This window comes from Cataglyphis hispanica, chromosome 11, assembly GCF_021464435.1.
Source record: "Cataglyphis hispanica isolate Lineage 1 chromosome 11, ULB_Chis1_1.0, whole genome shotgun sequence".
Classification (NCBI taxonomy): domain Eukaryota; kingdom Metazoa; phylum Arthropoda; class Insecta; order Hymenoptera; family Formicidae; genus Cataglyphis; species Cataglyphis hispanica.
This window is the reverse complement of record NC_065964.1, coordinates 868,145-889,637: the sequence shown is the minus strand read 5'-3', so window position 1 is coordinate 889,637 and position 21,493 is coordinate 868,145. Positions and strand designations below refer to the sequence as shown.

At 36.9% G+C, this 21,493-nt stretch overlaps 1 protein-coding gene across 3 annotated transcripts in view; it reads left to right on the top strand.

Annotated features, from left to right (window-relative positions):
- Positions 1 to 21,493, top strand: part of LOC126852992 (proteoglycan Cow) — a 335,529-nt gene that overhangs the window by 58,579 nt on the left and 255,457 nt on the right. For all 3 annotated transcript variants that reach the window (XM_050598350.1, XM_050598351.1, XM_050598352.1), the window contains exon 3: positions 4,517 to 4,619. In XM_050598350.1, the coding sequence (XP_050454307.1) occupies positions 4,517 to 4,619 (103 nt within the window). The remainder of the gene's footprint in view (positions 1 to 4,516; positions 4,620 to 21,493) is intronic.

Genomic DNA, 21,493 nt, shown 5'->3' with positions numbered 1-21,493 from the left:
CCCATCCTTTCCCATTCTTCAGTCCTACTACCACCTCTTCATGCCTGATTCTGACCTGATTCGATCCGACTGTTCTTCCTCCGGATCACTCTTCCCGATGTCTGATGATCGAGAATATCCGATGCCGACGGAGCAATTCTGACGATTCTGACGATGATTCCGAGGATCCTTCGTTTTGACGCGCGATGACTTTGACGAGCGAGATCGACGCTGATCGCCGAGCGACGCGATGCAAGCTGACCGACGATCTTTGATGCGACTTTCGACTCGATGGGATTTCGAGGATGATGCCGGATGAGATGCCCGATCCGAGATCTTCCGGACGATTTGACATTTAGACGCGACGCCGGATCCGAGGATCCTTTGTCTCATGGATGAAGCGGACCGATGGATTTGATCGAACGATTTCGATGACGCGATCGAATATCGATTAGATGATGCCGCGTGATGACTTTATGGAGTGATTACTTTCGAGAGATCTGACTCTCGATTCGACGATGCCGATTCTGACGCCGAGCTGATCGATTTCTCGGCGGAGTCCTTAATTTTCGAGACGGACGCGCGCGCCGACCGATGATCGCCGAGTGATCCTGAGGACGACGATCTGATCGATTCCGATGATTATTGATGATGACGCGCTGGATCCGATGCGCGATCGAAGCTGGATGCCGGATGAATCGCGATCCGCCGATTCTGATAATGATTATTCGATCCTCGATTAATGTTCGATGACGGATGATACCGAACGACGAACTTTCCAGTCGCCGATGCCGATGATCCGATGAGCTGATGAGACCTCGACGATCTGGAGCTGATGACGACTTCCGATGCCTGATGACGATCGATGATCCGGAGCTGATCGGATGATCGACGGTGAGATCGTTCGACGGATCGATGATCGATTGATCGATTATTGATCTCGCGATTTGATTCGCCGATGATCCGGATCGATGACGATCTGGATGAATGCGGATTTCGATTGTCTGACGCTATGCGCGATCTCCGCTGAGCCCTCGATCTGACTTCTTTAATCCTATCTATCTGCGATTTCGATTCCTCTCTTCCCTCCATAATAGTCGTTTTCCCAATCGATGAGAAACAACGCGGATATCATTTTAATTAATTATAAATAATAATTACCGAGTATAAAAAGACCGCTAAATTACATCTCGGCATTAGATCAGTATCTGAATTCGCTTGAGCAGTATGCACAGAAGATAAGAGAGAGGGATTGACAAATTCGTTGCTTCCGCCGAGTATTCTCGACATTACTTCCGACTGCGAAGCCTTCCATTCAATCGTATCGAACAAGAGCGGAGTATTCGCTGCTCTTCTCGTGTTTTACAGTCAAACATCCAACTATTCCGGCCTGTCCGACCGTGAGATAGTAAGTTTGCTACTCCGCAGAATTTTTTTGGTTTCGCCGGCTTAGCTCTGCGCACGGAATAGGAACGGAGAGTTCGCCGTTCCGCTCAGGATTACCTGATTTCCAAATGTATCTCGAATATCTGGAAATACGCGAAGTGTTATATTCCGATCTCGTATCCGTTACATTTACGGCACTGCCGTCCGCGACATTAGCCACTCACCTCGAACAACCGCCGTTTCTTGATATCTAGCGCATTATTGCATGTATATTGTGAGGTCACTCGTTCGCGTCTAATATAAATTGCATCGCATAATTATCGCACTTATACTATTATATATTCTTGCGCACCCGAATATCTTATCGTGCTCCGTAACTTCATGGATTGAACTATGCGCAGTGTATGTACGGGGTCCTCTGATTGTGTGCGTGTGAGTCGCGACCCGTTTCTGGCAACACAGCTCAGTATACGATTTACGCTTATGTGCATATCTCTACACATTGGCAGCGGGTACAAAACTGATTTCTCTGCGGCCCGTTACAATCTAATACATAATGTAAAAGATAAATGTATAATAAAAAATTTTGAATAAATGTTTGGATTAATTTATCTCACGGATCATTTTCATTTTTACATATATTGTAGAGTATATTCCTAAATAATATAATTTGAATTTTGTGGCTTTTTCTTCTAATTTGACATATGCGATTTTGAAATATTTGAAAATTTTATAATTTTAATGCTTTTTTTAAGTTTTATAAAGTATTTTTTGTAGAGTAGATGAAAAAAGTATTTGTTTACATATATGAGATAGATACTTGATCATAGATATTTTATCAATAATCGGTTTTACCTATTTCTCACAATTTCGTTAATAACTTTCAATACATGGGTGGGGGAGAGATTCCGCCTCCTCCCCCCCAAAATAGATTTGGATTAGATTATATTTTCTGGAAGTGGAGTCGCTCCGTTGGGGAGGAGATGGAATCCGCTGTGTCTACGCATATATTTTACAACATGAAACGAGATCTATCCTACAATTGTTATGCAAATGGAAAAGTATGAACGCGCGCGTGGATGCAATCGGTTCCGCTTACGAAGAAATTCTACTTCTAGAAGAAATAATCTAGTCCAAACCTATTTCTGATTTAAGGCTCTGAATACTCGCCACAGCCATATTGGAAATGAACAATACTACAGATTGCTTTAGCACACTTGTAAAATTGTTTGAAAACTATGCTTTTCTCTTGAAGTTAATAAATAGCCGCAAAATGAATGTGATACAAAATATATATGTTTTTAGTATAGTTTTTGGACAGTTTTACAAGTGTGTTTTGCGATTTGTAATATTGTAACGATGCATACAGTTTACCCGGCTGTCCACCCGCCGAATTTCGCCGCCTGACGACCACCGATCGGGCCGAAAGGCGAAAGCGCATTACATGCATAATAATCGCCGTCCCACGCCCAGCAGTCACGGGATTAGAGCGAAGGCACTATGCACCCCATTGTAAAATCCGAGAGTGCGTTATAAATATGTATTATTTATTTATAATAACAATCGTCAGATCGGCACACCGACCGGAGCACGCACTGCGAGCTCGGGAAATTGTTCCGACCGTTTCCGAACATACTCGAGTCGCGGTCGGACTCGATCCGCCGGAATTGTTAATAAACACGCCGACGCGCAACCGTTGACACCGAGTATAAATAAGCGCTCAAAAATCAGAATCTTTTCCGCTGTCTTTGGAGTCGATGCGCCGCCCAGAATTCCTGAAAACCGCACGCTTAAACCAAGATTGAGGTTGGGTGTACCCAGTCTCTGCTGAGCTTTCTCAGTATCACGCATCTAAGCGTTCCTGATAAATTTCCACACGTCCGGCAAATTAGCGGTGGGAATTTACCCGCCATTGACGGATTTTTCCGTCTGCCAAACGTTCCATTCCAACGCGAACCGATCCCGCAAATTCCAGACCATCGGAAATTATTAAGCGAATCATTACCGCCGGCATAGACTCGCCATTGTTACGACAGCCGAAATCGTGTACCGAGGGCCGTACGACCGCCCTACCCACCGAATTATAAGCGGCGCGATTTATCTAGCGCGTTACGCTCGTTCATCGCGGGACCGCTATCTTAGAGATAGATTTGTCGATCTGACGGGTAATGGCATCTGTCGATCGCATGTCTTGCGCATATTTAATATCGCGCTCTAGAATCATTCGCCAACACTATAAGCACACTGCAGAGAACACATTTTATCTACACACATTACATGCACATGCACCGCTAGACGTGATTTGTAATACATACCCGAGCCATACAAAGACTTGTTATAATATACTGCCGCTTAACGCACACTGCGCGCACCGCGTACTGTCTATCTTACGGATACACACCGCACACCGACACACCGCTCTCACATACAAACATCTCTTGCGTACATACGCACCGATACACATTGTCATTCACACGAGCATTCGTTCTACACGTCACACATACATACACGCATATCACATACACATTGTAAACCACTCTTTGACAATTAAATAAAGATTATTTATTTATTAACACAAACAGCCGCATATTTTGTGCTTGCTATCCTGTTTGAGCCCTGATCCCGGCCGAGTTATTTCACAACTGTACTCGGAAAAACCAACCGTTACAGCGTTGTTTCATAAAAATATCTTTTTATTTAAAAATGGCATGCAAGAATTCTCAGAGTGTAATTCTCGTTTCTGATGTCACGATTCCAATATGACTGCAACGAGTACTCAGGAGCTTTAAAACAAAATTTATGCTTTTTCTTATGTTTATATCAATGCTTCATTCTTACTGATTGTTGACAACTTAGATCATAAACAGATTACATATAAGAAAAATATTACAAAAATAAACAAATATAAACAAAAAATATATAAACATGCAAATAGGATATAACGAAAAGATACAAACAATACATTGCAAAAATTTTGATACTTCAAAGTCGCATATCTCTGGAACCAGAAGAGAAAGCTATAAAATTCGAAGCATGCATTACTTAAGAATGTACTCTCTACAATATATGTAAAAATGAAAATGATTTGTGAGTTTTCACAATCCAAACATTTACCAAAAAACATTTACATTTTTGTATATGTTTGTTTCAGGTGAGCTTTGTCGCCCTCTGAACTGCAAGAAAAAGGAACTTTGCCTCTTGGAAAACATGTTTACTGCTGTCTGCGTCTCGAAAAAGGAGCTTCATAAATCAGGGTGAGTATCAAGTTAGTTTATTTCTATATTTTTGAATATAAAGACATTTTAAGATAAGACATATTTATATTTACAATGTTACAAGATTTACAATATTGCGTACGTCTCTGCATGTTTCATTTTTGAGTGTGATCTGACCGGTTATTTCTGAAATTTGCTGTATCCGTTTCTAAGAGATCATTCCTTAGTATGTTGCTAGGAGAATTGTTGTTAAATAACGGATATTTTATAAGAAGAGCAACTATATTAGTCTCATGACTGATGTCATTTCGTGCGGACGTATTTTTGATTACGATTAATATTATTATTTGATTTGTTTTGTAATTAATTGAATTCTTTGTTGTTATTAAAGTTTTTTTTTGTTTCTTTTCTTAAAAAAAGACTTCATTATTTGTAACGTTGATACGTGAGTGCTGGTTGTGTTGCGCACGTTCGAGATATTTCGAGATAGGTTCGCGGATGTAACAATATTTTTTATATGCAAAATTTGATATTTTATTATATGTATAATGTCAGTATTGCTTATGATAATAAAAAAAGATAAATATTTTGATTCAAAACCTCGAAGAGAGATAACTTCAATAATTTTGATGATGATATGTTATTCGTGACTTTGAGTAGATTTCGAAGATTTTAGTCGTCGTTTATTGTTCATTAAAAAGTTATTAACAAATGAAAGTTTACACAAAGTAAAATATAGATTAAATATAAATCTTATGTACGATGTTTATATAACTTTATTACTTTTTACTACTCATAGTGGTCCATTCCACATCGCTCAATGTTTTCAGTATGACGAGGTTTAATTATGAGTGCATACTTTTCTGCATATGAAATTTGCTTTTCACGTTTAAATCTCGGGTAAATATTCAGATTAGGTTACACCGCACCGATGACCTTGACCTTGACATATGTTCTCAAGGACACAACCCTGAGTAACTTTTCTTTATAAATTTATTGGCGGTCTCTTATAGTTTTTTTTAGATATTTAATGTTAAATTTTGACTGTTTTAATGTATTTTTGATAATTAATTACTTTTAGAGGAGCATGAGGACTTGATAGTCAGAACGACCTTGACATTAACATATGTTGTCAAGGTCATGACTCTAAGTAACACAAAAAAATTTTAGCCGTTGATCACTTATCATTAAAAAGTTATTAACAAAAAAAGTTTGAAATATACCAAAGTACATGGACAGGAAGCACGAGCGTACGCGCACGCGCGCGCACGCACGTACGCACCCACCCACACACACACACAAACACACATACACACACACACACACGCACGCACGCACGTACGCGCACACGCACACGCACAAACACACACACATGGGGGGATGCAAGGGGGCCTTCGGCCTCCCCTCCCACACCCACCCCGCCGGTAGACAGAGTGGACCTCGCTTTACAACTTACAAAGTACATGTTACATAGTTTTTGAGATATTTAATGTTAAATTTTCACAATTTTAATGTATTTTCGCTAATTATTTACTTTTAGAGGAGCACCTTGATGGTCAGAACGACCTTGACATTGACATATGTTATCAAGATCATGACTCTGAGTAACATAAAAAAAATTTTAGCCGTTGGTCACTCATCATTAAAAAGTTATTAAAAAAAAGTTAAGATATCGAAGACGATCTCGCGCCTTGTAAGAATCCGATCGCGAAATTCATTGTAGCGGCTTCACTGTCCGCACCCCGCGCGCCTCGCGCTTACAAGCACGCGCTGACAACACACGACCGCTGTACCGCGCGCGCTCCGCGCCGTGAGCCAGTCCTTTAACGAGACGCGCAAAAACTCTGTTTAGACCGACGTCATAACATAGCGAATACTATCGAGACAATTGTAACAGCTGACTATTGCTAAATAGAGGCAAATAAACGATGTATCTTTCACTTATCTTATAATTGTGTTTCGATCCTTCATGGAATCCTGATTCCGATTGCTTTGACCACGCCCGCGAAATCGCTCGTGAAGCGACTCGTTATAACATCATCAAAGGCATTAGAGAGATCTGAGAATAGACATGCTGTGGCCCAAGTAAAATTTGTGTGAATCTCTGTAGTAAGAATAGAGATTATTTTGGGAGGAACGATATTTCCGGAAGCCGAATTGCAAAGATGGAATTTTTCGTAGCGTTTGATCCACCAATCTGAGAATGAACTTTTCAAAAATTTTGAGCAGAATGTAAGAGAGAATGGACGGAATTTTCCCGGGGTTGCTTTAGGAATAAGATATACTAGTGAGTAGCTCCATATCTCTGGAAATTCTTCATGTCTCTAAAAAGTCTCTAGAAGAGAAAAGGTCGTTCAGGATTTAAAAAAAAAAGTGGATAGTATTTCTCCGAGAGATTGGAGAGGATTATATAGTCGATTTGATCTAATCCGGAGAATGACTTTTTAGTTTTAAGGAAAAAGATGACATGAAGGAGTTCTTCTAGACGGAAGAGATTGTCAAAGATGTGGCAAGTAAGTAAGGACGATTCAAGTCGAAATAAGAAAATAGAATTTTGTGGAGACAGGAAGAAGGAGAAATAGAATTGATCAAATCTTGAATTTCAATTGGGATATCAAAATTGGAAAAGGGAGAAGGAATAAGGAAATTAAGCAATATGTTTTTGAATCTTCTGACAACACGTCATAATGCAGAGATGTTAGTGGAAGAAGTGATAAATTCACAATAAGATTTCCATCCTTTGCGCTTGGTTTAACTATGAGTTTTTTTGTAAGAGCTTCTTGTTTTTTAAGATTGAGATAGTTTAACCAAGAGGGATTTCTACGAAATGTGCAGAGTGCTTGCTTTCTGAGTTCAACCGCTTCGGTGTAGCTTTTATTCTACCAGGGAGCGGATGGGAAAGATTGGTCTCTATTATCATTATTTTTCTTTCGAATTTTGTTGCGAAGATTACTGTTGTTAGCTTTACGTTCAGGAAAAAGAGAGATTATTGTGTCTTTAAGAAAGTTGCAGAACGTGTTATATTTTCTGTTGGAGAAATGTTGTCAGAAGAGAGGAAAGAAAGGGGAAGAGGTGTGAGAGTGTAGTGAATAGAAGTTTGCGGTTAATTTTAGAAGTGCGAAGTTTACGCGAAAAAAAGGAACAAGATTTAATGGAATTAACTAACTGAAATTACAGTAGGAATATGATTGCTATCAAGAGTGTCGTCAAAAAATTTTCAATAACAGTATAAGGGATTAGATTAGAGGAGACAAAGGTTAAGGCGATGACAAAGGAAGAGCGAGAAAAATAGGAAATAAAAGTGGAAGTACCGTCATTAATAGAAAAGAGAGAGAAATCCTAAGGAATCAAATAAAGAATTACTTATGGGATCAGATCAGTTGCAGCCTCAGGAAACATGATGTGTGATGTTAAAGTCACCTGATGATAATGACTTTGGAAGAGGAAGAGATGGAATTGAAAAGGTCATTCCATATGAGTGGAGTAGATCTGTATATAGAAAGGAAGATATAACTAAGTTAGAAGGGGATTTTGGTCCCTGCTTCGAGTACACCGTCTGGAAAGAAAATAGATTCGAGTTTAGTAAAGAAATGGAGTTCTTTATCGCTAGCAAGACTACCAGACTTGTTGGAGGGTGCATAATATGCGACAATCTCTCAAAAGTAAGATTTTATCGGGAGAAAGCCATGTATCAGATAGAGCAAGGATATCAAATTGATTTTCGATTTGAGAGAGAATATCCATTTTGTTGAGAATACTATGGTAGTTCCATTGAAAAAGATTAAAGTTATGGGTGAAATTATTAGTCATTTTTAGAGAGAGAGAAGGATTGCTAACTAGACTTAACAAAAAGATCGCGGAAAAATTGGATAATAGAAATAATTTTGGAGAAGTTGATGGAAGTCAGTAAAGGAGTATTGTGTAAAAAAAGGAACAATGAAAAGAAGAACATTTTGAAAAGTAGTTGGATTAGAAGTAGATTTGAGGGCAGCAGCAGAATTGGTAGAAGGTGCCGAAAAAAAAGAGGAAGATGAAGAGAAAGAGACATAGAATGAAGCGGTTTGTGAGAGCAAGAAGAATAATGAGAGCTTTTGGAAAGTCGTTTGAGCTGAGGAAGAGACAGATTTTATTTTTGAATTAGGTAAGCTTAGAAATAGGATGAGATTTGAAACTAGAGGAGAAGTTTTTTGAAGCGTAAGAGAGAAAAGATGAAGTAATAGTAGAAGAGAGGAGGGGGATGCGGATAAGAATTATCTTGCAGAGGATTAACTTTGGTGTGAGTAGAAGGTAAATAAGAAAATTCTTCAAAGGATGAACGATAAGGAGGGAAAGTTTTGTTACCCTTGAAGATCTCTCTAATATCTAACAAAGAGACTTTTCTAAATAGCATACTTTCTGATCTCCTTCTGTTTAGCAAGTTTCAGAGAGGTGAGTCTGCTCGATGGTCTCGCTGGCAATTGACTCGTTGACATTGTTCCTCGGAATAGGAGTGTTCTTTTTCTCCACAATGTACACAGCGTGGCTGGTTTTTGCAGTTGGTTTTAATATGTTGGAATCTAAAACATTGATACAACGTGAGCCTCTTGCTATATATGGAGACACAGGGTAACTGATGAAACATGAAGATGTGATTTGGAATCTTTTGTCTCTCAAAAGTGAGCGAAACAGAAAGAAAAGGTAAATGAGTAATTGATGAAAATGAGTCTTCTTGAGAATTTGTGTGAGGAGTTGTAGTGGATTCAATCTACAGCGACAATCTTGAGAAGACTTATGGTATTACTTAAGATTATTTGATCGGTGAGATCCAATAAAACGTATCCTTCCTAGAGATGCGGAAAGCAGGAATAAATGCTTCTAAGTCTTTTATGGCGAGTCTCTTATTTTCTACCAAGGCGTTGGCAGCTTTTCTGAATTTGAAAAATACTGAGACTTTACTTTAGAATATTCTATTCTCCTAATTTCCAGAATTTTTTCTACGTGCAGCTCACATATGATACTTCCTAAAGATGAGTTGAAGATTTTAGTTTAGAAAGACGTTGGACATGGACGTCAAAAGGTTCGGCGTTGCTGGCCGAATATTGATGTTACGAATGCTGTCTGTGAGAGAAATAGATGATCCAGAGACTGGACTTAAATGTGAATCAATACTACCTTCTGTGTTTGAACGCAAGTTTTTCATGGAAGAAGAAAAAGATACTTGATCACTGGATCGTTTAATGCAATTTCTCGCGTGTGAAGCCGGTTTAGAACTAGCTTCGGAGATTAAAGATTCGGGAACGGTAGCCATGTGGGTGTCATCTACGTTCATGTCCATTCTTGAAGATAAAATGAGAGATTACTTACGGTTGATGAAATCTCGCGTAGATCGGTCAACCCTTCCTCCACGAAAAGAAAGGTAACTTGAAAAAAGAAAAGTGAAAGAAAGAGAAGGAAAAATTTTTCTACTGTAAGAACAAAGGAGGCACAATGGCCGAAGCCGGGAACAAAAGCGTAATAACGGGTGGTATCGATTGGCCTGATATTGGTTTAATCGTTGAAGAGCCACTGAAATTTTAATATTTTAGACAAAACACACGATGAGAAATGTGTGTATGTCTTTACTAAACACTCGAATAGAGTTAAGCCGATTTAACAAAATAACTAGGAGGCACACGAAAGCACGTATAACTGTTAGCGACGGCGATCTATCTAAATATCATACCAATAATAGTGCAGATAAAATCATTTTTAAATTATATATTTTCTATTTATTGAGTTGAAGAATATTTATGTGTTCAAAAGTATTGAGTCATATTCTTGTTATGACTTGATAAGCGCAGTTTGTTTACATAAACTACAGAATAGGACATCCATTTTCAATAACCTTGATCTTTATATATGTTGTCAAGGTTCTGACTCTGAGTAACATTCAAAAGCTTTTAGCCATTGCTCGTTATTAAGAATTTAATTATTTTAATCTTTAAGATAATTATTAACAATCAAATTATACGATAAGAACAAATGCAGTTGTATTTGTTATAGCCCAAATAGCTATAACCGAATTATTATTAATATTAAATAGCTTAAAGAGATATTTCTTGACACAAGTAGCGAGATATTGCGAAAGACGTATAACGTTACCAGCGCTACACGAAACGCTGACGAAGCAAGCCACGCGCCGAGGCTAAGCGATTGCGAAAAGGATCGAATCATCCGGAAATGCAAGGAATTTCGAACGATCTCAAATTGCATTTCGACCTAACGATTCGAACGACACAACCACATATGATCGTGTCGCTAAGGGATCCCCTCCAAAAATCAATCAAACAGGAGGCAATAAAAAGATACCACCGCGAATACGCGGCGGGCAGTCATTACTATCAATTCATATCGGGCAGATATTATCACCGATTATAAATATCGAACCGCGACCAACTCAAGTCTAGTCGCGACTCGAACTATTACGTGGACGAAGTCACAGCTGATCATGCGACCGTGACCGCGATATCCGATTCGTGCCGACGTAACCCTATACCGTGATATACTGTGAAGGGGAACGAAAAGAAAGTGACTCAATATATAAGAATAAATCTGATTTATTTAGACGAAAAATTATAACTTTCTATAAACCACCTCCCGTCCCGGCTCCTAAGCCCTTGGTGACGAAGTCCCAAAATTCCAGTGCCTCCCCGAGGCACAACAATTTCTTTGGTTTGCGATCGACTAAAAATAATGACTATAAACTTCATAAACTATAAAATTATAAGATACATATAAAGAAAGAACTTAGCCTATAATAACAGAAACGCACAGCTTATATACGAGTATCACAGATGAACGATACAACATTAAGAAACATCGTCAATAGATTTAATCCATTGTTTCATTTGATCTGGGGATAAAATCGAGTTATGCGGCTTCTGCGTTAAACTGGAATGTTCTGTGTCACATAACGATTTTTATTGAGCGTCTTAGTAACTACGTACCTTTATACTTTGGCTTAAGTTTATCGTCTTCCCCTGGTTTAAGAGTTGAGTCTCTTATCAAAAATCTATCTCTTACACAGTTTCTTATGCTTTTCATCATAATAAAACTTATTATATTCTTTCATGTTGTTAGTTACGTCAAGAGCTAATTTACGAGCTCTCTTTCTTTATCTAAATCCAAATCAACTATTCTTTGTAAATATTGAATTAGTTGAGAATCTGCATGATTTCTTTGATCATAACCAAAAAGAAGCTTCGAAGGAGTTGACTTTAGGGCTTTATGATACGAATTATTAACTACGTATTGGACAGAATCGATATGGGTATTCCAAAATAACTGATCTTCGACAATTTTCTTGTGTGACGATTTTAGAAATCAATTGATACGTTGAACCAAACGTTTGCCCACGGTGCTGCAACCGCGACTAGTCGATGTTTAACATTTCGTGAAGATAAGAACTCTTGAAACTGTGTTGAGGTAAAAGTGCCTCATCTGAGACCAACAGGGACGGATTACCTCGATCATTAAAAAGTATGACAAATTCTTAATAGTTTCTTTAGAACTCGTTGACTTAACTGGAAAAAGGTTGGTATATCTGAAAAAAGCATCTACAAGGATATGTTTGGAGCCATCAGGCTTCTTTTAATGGACCAAAATGATCTACGTAAACAATTTTATAAGGAAAAGAAGGGGAGTCAGTGATTTGCATATACCCTTCTCTTGAATTTATCGAGCTATCAGTCATCAAGCAAACTATGCAATTTTCGATATAATTTTTGACTCTTTTCTTAAGGGATGAGAACCAGTAGTGTGCCGAAATTCCCTGCACAGTTTTTTTCAAAATTGCAATGAGCCATATTATCATGATAATAACGAATAATGTTATGAATCATTTGTACAGGTACTACAAAACGTGGAGTTAATGTGCTCTTTCTATAAACGAGTCCATCAAATAACTTGAAATCGTTACTTCGTTACGGGTTAAGTCCTTTGCTAAAGTTTTTAATTTATGATCTTGTAACTGATGATTGCAATGACTATTGCAATTTTTTCTCTATTGGCATAGCCTCAATATATGCTATTATTCTATTTAAAGCGTCGACATGCACCATGTTGCGTTCAATCCGATGTTTAACTTTAAACGTGTAATCCTGCAATTTAAGGGACCACCGAGCAATTCTTAGATTTAAATTCACTTTATTCAAAGCATAAACAAGAGAATAACAATCCGTAACCACCGTAAAATTTAACCCATATAAATAAGTATGGAATCTTTCAACCGATTTTACTATAGGTAACATTTTAAGCTCGAAAAAATGGTAATTGACTTCCGCCTTGTTTGTAGATTGATTATAATATGAGACTGCGGCCCATAGGTTATTTGCCTGTTTTTGCAACAGAATACCTGCGACAGCCATAGCGCTAGCGTCTGTATGGAGTTCTGTCTCCAAATTGGAATTATACAACCTTAAGACTGGAAAAGAAATTAGTTCTTGTTTTAGCGATTCAAAAGCAGTAAGACATTCCTCATTGAAAAGGAATTTGGTATCTTTTCTTAACACTTTTTTAAACTTTGTAAGGATTTAGCTTTAATGGAAAAATCTTTGATAAATCTTTCTTTTACAATAATTAGCAAGACCCAGGAATCTCTGCAATTCTACGGTCTTTTTGGGGATGGAAAAATCAGCTACCACCTGAGTGTGTTCGAGCTTAGCGTTATATCCGAAGGGGATACAATGTAACCCAAATATTCAATGGTCGTTTTTAGAAACGTACATTTCTCAAAATTTAAGCGAAAATTATACCACTTAAGCAAAATCAAGACTTGTTTTAAAATATCTAAATTTCCAGACACTGCATATGTCGGGATTAAAATATCGTCGATATAAATAATCACTTTATCCTCTATCAAGGGCTGTAGAATTACTCGCAGTCTCTTTTCAAATTCAGCCGGGCTTCACAATACCCAAAAGGCAATTTATTGTATTCATATTGTCATCTGGAGTGGCAAAAGAAACTTTATATAATTTGGATGTATTCTAATGTTATAAAAACCATCCTTGAGATCTAATAACGTAAAAATATTTCTATCTGAGATTCTACTAAGACAAGTCTCAAATATAAGAAAAGGATACTTTTGTTTTAACGGTTGTCAATCTACGCATAATCTTAGACTACCATTTTTCTTCTTAACGTGTATGATTCTCACACAATATTCAGACGCGCTTTCTTTAATGATATTTCTATGAAGCAAATTGTCGATGATTTTTCTGATCTGTAATCTTTCACTCCAAGCGAAACGTCTTGGGTTAAATCTATGTAGAATCGTCTTTTAATTTGATTTTAACAGAATAATTGTCTTCAATTGGGATAATAGAGGTATTCTTAACTTCCAAAATAGTCGATATTAACTCTTTTTTAACATTTATATTAAAATCGATTTTAATATCCATTAAAAGATCTTCTAAAACGTTGGATTATCATCAATGATATGTTGGAGCTATCTCTGAAAAGAATTTCAATCTGTCATTCTCCTCTTTTTCCGACAAATTAAATATATAGAAAATCTTGTTATCAATAAAAAAATCTTGACCAAGAACCATTTTATTGGAGAACGCATTTCCATCTAGAATATGAAAAGAAATTATTGGTTGAAAATCTGAAAGAGAATCTAATTTAATCGTAGTTTTAATAGTACCAATAATCTGAATTGGTTTACCATTAATGGCTTTAAAGGATTTATTCGTTGAGACAAGTAAACTGGACGAAACAAAAATTCCGGAAAAACTTTGAGAACATAAGAAAGATACTAGGCTACCTGTGTCCAGAAGGGCTAAACAAGGATTCTTACCGTTAATTGTAAAAACGCTAACAATAGAGTTATTTGTGTAAATTTTCCTATCGTCACTATGAATAACTATGGCTACTTGTCCATACTAGTCTCGATTTTGCTGATAGCTGCCACTGAAGGTGAGGGCTGTGAGGAAATCTTCTTATCCGAATCCTTCTTCTTAGTTAACTTAAAACAGTCTTCTTTGATGATTCTCGTTTACATTTTTTGACTTGTCAAATTTGGCTTTTGATATGGATGATTTTTTGAGGGAATCATCACTAGTTGCTACTATGTGTTGCATTTTCCTAATAAACTGGTTAAGGGAAACCAATTTCAAGGCTGCGGTAGCTGATCTCAGAGCAAAACTGCCTATACTCTTGTAATGGTTCATCTTTCCCGAACGCCACGAATCAGGCTCGCCGGTTTCCAGGATTCGGGAGAAGGGGGAAACTCAAATTCACTCTTCCGATAATTTTTACAAAACAGTTTATTTAAAGCTAGTAAAGGAAATAATATAGTTCAAGCAAAAACCAACAATAAGCGCGGACAACTTTAGCAGGGCGATACAAGTTAGCTCGCTCGATACAGCATGTCAAAGTCTCGCAGGCGCGAATGTTATAATAGTAACTAGGCTAACGCGGTATATACAGAAATCGGTGTAAGCAATCTATAAAAGCGGAACCCGGTATGTACAAACGGTCGGTCTGGAAAGCCGATGTTTCGGTCTAACAGAATGTCCGGTACAATGAAATGATCGATCCGGTGGGATATAATCACCCGGTACAACCGTAATCGATCGGTCGGTTTTAGGAAATAACCCGGTAGATTAACTCGGTCGGTCTGATAAGATCACCCGGTATAATTGGTCGGCCGTGATCGCGGTATTCTCTTAACCTAATGCCATTCCAGCAACCGGGAAACCCGGCCTAACCACGAGTAACCCGTTGCCTGCGGAGTTTGGTTTCGGATCTTGGTTCGATCAGGAATCAGAATCAGAGGTAATGATACGCTCGCCGGACCGCCTTATATACCCGGTGCGGTTCTCCCACTCACGCGATTCGGCACATGGTAGGACGGTCTCCTTGGTGATGTTCGCGCCGTAGGTGCGAGCGTTTAGGAGCGCCATAGGCGTCATGCCTCATAGTGCGGGCGGATGGTCTGCCCGCGAGAGGAATGGTATCGTTACATCTTTAATCAGAAACTGGATTGCATCCTCGTCTTCAAGATTGAGACTTTTCATTAGCGCTAGCTTGTCCATAGCGTATTTTTGAAAATCCTTTTTGGAAAAATTTCATCGTTTTGCATTCACCTTTTGTATAACATCATCGAAGAGCACTTTTCTTCTAAAGCGATTTATAATCTCTTTCTTGCTAACCAGGAACTGTTGATTGTGTCCGAGCTCATTTCAAACCATTTGCGAGTTATCTTGGTCAGTTTAGTTGTAGCTGCTGCTAATTTTATTGCTGGATAAAGGTTGTGTAAGTCCGCCATACTTTCCACTTTCTTTATCCTATAGATCCACACTCTCATCCTATGTTCCACCAAAATGAGGGATCTGCGTACACAGGAACTTGATTGCATTGCCTGTCGCTGCAGAAAATCTTTCGTATATAATATCTATATCTCGTGGAGCAGGAGCTGGAGAAATAAATTGAGACTGAGTATGAGCTGACTTTTTCAGCGTTAGAGCCATTAGCAGTTGATTTATCATTTCTTGTTGCTTCTGCATAGAGTTTTTCATAACTTTGGAAAAATTGCTGAAAATCTGGATTTGACTTTGTTGATCAGAAAAAGTGTTAACTTGTGTGGTATTATCAATGAAAAACTGAGCGGATGCGATGGCAAGCTGCTTCTCCGCATGCTTCTTGCAGTTGTGAATCGCTTACTTCGCGTAAAGGCCCATTGCTTTTCAAATGCTTCAAAATGAGATCGATGCATCCTGCTGTTGACTTCGGTATATCAGTATAATCGTAATTGCGAACCTCTTGCTGCAACTGTGCTAAGGACAACTTGCTCAGTTTGCTGCTATCCATCTTCCTTAAACAGAGACCACTATCGAAGCTTCCCGAACGTGCTTGAAAAAAACCGCGGGAAACGAGAAAGTTCTGATGTAACTCGATATCAATATGGCGGAAGGAAACCATTATATGCGTCTTATGACGAAAAAGTTAATGACGCATTTACCCCATTGCAAAACTGTATTCCAAACAGTTTTTTAACGATAAATGTCCAAAATCAATAAAATCAATTGTTCAACAATCGAAAACCGTGTAAAGATAAGATGGCCCGTATTCTGACCTCACATCTATCTTTAGATGTACCTCTAAATGTGCCTTAGATGTGACGATAAATGTGGTCATATTCTGAGCTCATATTTAGCGGCACATTTAGAGGCACATCGCCATTTTTAATTTAAAAGTGCAACTTTATAGTGAAAGTTGTATTCTAAACCACATTTATAGCACATTTATCTCATTTTCGATAAGAGTATTAATAAATATGCCCTCGGGTACATTTATACGTACATTTATATGTAATAGCGACACGTTGTACTCTTGGTTTGCAAGTTTGATTAATTCTGTCACTGTTATATAATTAATTTCATTAATAAAATTATTATAAATCAAGTTTTTATAAATAATAGAACTTGTTTTACATAATAATATTAATGATATTTGGTCAATCCTAAAATTTTTTTTAAAAGTATAGTTGTATAAAATGCAATAAAGTATATATATTATTCAACACTATTTTCAATTCAAATCATTAATTATCACAAGAAATCTTGCACTTTGAAGTGAAATTAGCCTAAAAAAGCACAATCAACTGCAATATTATGGATATATTTGACAATATAGTTTACACCTATATACTTTAATACGTATTATTGGTCACAATCATAACTATTTCTCTAAAGAATGGAATGAAACAGCTGTGATTGAATAATATAATATTTATTTTATATATTAAAATATGTCGATGTAAATTAGGTCATTGATAAAAAAATTAAAGTTTGGGAAGCAAATGCAGTGTGTAATCGTAACTTACAAGTATTTCAAAACAGAATAGTTCTTTTTGACGTTTATAACGATTGCGAGTTCTGACAAAAATATCGATTAATTAAAAAATGCTGTTACAATTCCAATGAGTAAAATAATATTTCTAAAAATCTTTTTCAAACATTTTTGAAAATATTTTTAATAATATTGTTTGTTTATTGGGATTATATGCGCATTTGCATTTTGTGTTGCAGTGGCATCAAAAAAATGATTGAAATGAAATTTGCTAATTTAACATATGGCACGGATATAATGAACTATTTGACGGCCAATCACAATGTTATAGGCGCGTAATAAGTATTATATATAACACAAAGTCATAAATGTATCTCTAAGCTAGAGGCGCTATAAATGTGCGCTGAAAATACGATCAACTTTAGTCGTGTTACTAACACATTTATCTGCGCCTCTAAATGTGGCACTTTAAATGTACTTCTAAATGTGAGCTCAGAATACGGGCCAATCTCTTATCCGACGTCACACTATTACACCGGCATTATATGACGCAATTGACTCTTGACTTTTGTCACCTTAATAAAACACCGAGAAATAAAATGATATTCCACTTCGGCTACAAAAGCTGTAAGGACTCTCTGAGAGGTTATCCAGATATTTCAGGATAGAGGAAATGGGTGTCAGGACAAAGGGGGTTAGAAATTGGGAGGTTTCTTTTCTCGGTGAGGAAGGTTTTAAGAACACAGCGTTTAGCTGAATATAAATATATTTGGATAAATACAGACGGCACTACGCGAATGTTTTACGAACTAACTGCAACTTGCACTCTTACTAGCGTAACTTAACTGGTTTGATCGAAAATAGCTTAGAGTACGGGGACACGCACCGCACACGACTATCTCTCTCTAGCGTCTCAACACGAGTCGAGACTTGCACGCAGTCATCGCACGATATCCGTTAATCGGATCACGTGACCACGCTTGGCCAATAAGAGGCTTCGATGGAGTGGCTTTCACTTGGACACAGTACAATTGGACACGGTGCAAATGGACACGTCTCAAATGGACACGAGATTTTGCACACGGTTCGATTGGACACAGTGCATTTGGACACAATAATTTTGAATACAGTAGCTTTTGGACACGTAAAAAAATACGCATCGTTTATTTGGACACCGCTCACTTGAATACTGTTCATTTGGGTTCCGTTTATTTGGACACAGAAAGACGCGCACCGTTCATTTATTCACCGTTCGTTTGGACACCGTTATTTGCCCACCGTTCGTTTGGACACCATTCATTTGCCCACCGTTCATTTGAACATCGTTCATTTGCCCACCGTTCGTTTGGACACCTTTCATTTGCCCATCGTTTGTTTGAACACTTTTCATTTGACACACATAATGTAGCATGTATTTTGTAAGTTGTTAATTGAAATCAATTGGCAGAAAGTGCTTTTGATAATTATGGAGTTCAGAGGAAAAACTTTGATTTTAATCTTGATATATATTATAGAAATTAACTATTTGAGTAATTTTCAAAAGATTTTAGTCATTGTCCATTGATATTAAAAAAGTTATTAATAAAAGAAGTTTAATAAATATCGATAGAATGGAAAAGGTCTTTATAGAAAATCAATGATAATTACATATGATTTTACATGGTTCTTCAACTTTCCATACGAAGTAAAATCCACCCCATGCTGCCCCTGTTTTTAATGCAAGACGAGATCTGTCATTGTATGGTTCCATATGGATTCTTAACATTCCATGTGAACCAAGATCCATTCCACACTGCTTGGTGGATCTCGCTTGGAACATAATACATCCACATTTATTAAAATGTGGTACATGACATGCGTGGGCGAGGGAGAAGCTCTGCCTCCTTTCCTGCAAACTCTCTCTGAAAAACCCCTTTTCTAAGAGTGAAATATTATTTGAGGTAAATAATTCTTTACCAAATTCTTCTTTACAAAATTTTACCATGTAATATTTAAGGAAACATGTATATACGTATATATCATGTATATACAACAAGAATTATTTTGAGAATTTCGAGCTATTGATCGACATTGACGTTCTGCTCATTAAACTTTTTTATTCATTTTTTAATAAACAATGCGTGACGGCTAAAACTTTTTGAAGATTCCTCAACAGGGTGATCTCTATAATATACAGCAAGGTCAAAATCATTAGAGCTAACTTTCCTCAACTGAATAATTACCATGCTTTCTAATGAATCGAAATTTCAGTTATTCGCAAGGGATAGTAGAAAGTATGATGTCCGACGAACTCAAGATCAAATTCCTACCATGAGACATAGAAATAACATGATAGTTTGAGGATCATTTCTTTTAACGGAATTGATCAATTAATCGAGATCAAGGTTAGGTTATTATGAACACTAGGATATTATGAACACTATAATATATCGAGATACATATATTGATACAGCATATGCTATTATATACAACTCAAAAAATGCTGGTGTTTGAATTTTTTTAACAAAAAAATCTTTTTTAACAAAAAAGTTATCACTAAAAAAGTTTGAGTTTTTAACTGGCCATTACAATCACTGAATTTGAACCTTTAAGCATTTGGGAAGAATTCAAACTACGCCAAGGAAATAAGAAACATACAAGGCAAATAAAGCAAAATTACGACAGATTTGCATAATCAAGGGCAAAATTTACCATAAAATAATATTTCTAATTTAATTGCATCGATGCTTCACCTGTAATGATTGTTTTTAAACGTATAAACATAAAATATTAAGTTTACAGAAAAGCTTACATTAAATTTTTTGTCAATTTAAAAAAATATTTTTTTGCATATAAAAATATATGGCGTAATACTTTTGCACTGTTTGTAATAAAAAATGAAAAAATTAAGTATTTAGAATTATTAAAAGTTTGTAAAATTTCATAATTAAAGTATAAAGAAATATATTTTGTTTATATATATATGAGTTTATATATAGTGTTGCAAAGCACCTATGACAACGCTTGTAAGCAGGTAAAGCACAGTAAATTGAATATAAAAATCCTTTACCATTTTGCAATAATTATTGAAAAATTAATTTACAATTATTGGCGAATGAGCACGCGTTTCATGCGGCTATCACGCGGCTAGACTATGGAACATACGCTCTAGGCGTGACAGCGGCTAGCTTCGTAGTGTCGCACAGCAACGAAAAGTTTAGCCTTGCGATGAGAGGGATACGCATGAAAATCCCTACTAATCCTAGAGGATTAAAAACTTTATTGATGGCTGACAATATTTGCCATTTGTGTTGGTTGATTCGATTTTCTGTATAGAAAATTGGAAGTTGGGATTCTGTTCAAGACCTAGGGTTTTAATCATATCGTAATATCATCGATATTTAACTTAGAGAAGCTTTCTCGTCTCTCAGAAGATACATGCGCTAAAATGATCTCAAATTGGATTAGAGCAATATTTGTGAACCTCGAATTCATCGACTCATATCAAGCTTACTTTGTAATATTACCGCTTCTTAAACGTTGCGAGCATCGCTCATATCATCTCCAAATACATATTAAAAATAACTTGTGTTGCGTTAGAATACAATTCTTTTGTCTCTTCTGCGAGTTAGCGAATACACTTGAGTGCCAAATACGATGAACTAGCTACACCATAGGTTACTGTATTTAATTGAAATTCTCGTACGGATTCTTGAGTAGAAAATTTCCATAATATACATATTTCCTATCCGCTAGATACATAACTATTTGGCGATATATTTTAAGTAAATCTTCAACCAGCGCTATATTGTGAAACCGAAAACATATGATTACATCAACTAATCAAGTCGCAACGTAAGTCTCACGCAAAGAACATCATTTAGTGACAATCCTGAGTCTGTTTTATTAGATGCGTCGAATACCATGCGGAATTTAGTAGTAGAACTCGTTTCTTTAATTATTTGATAATGAAATAAGCTATCGGATGTTGATTGATTCACGTAATATTGCTACTAAAGACATGTGATCTAAATCTAAATATTCTTTTATGAATTCTGAATATCTCTCATATAAAACCTTGTCACGTTGAAATTGAAGCTTTAATTAATTTAATCGCCTAA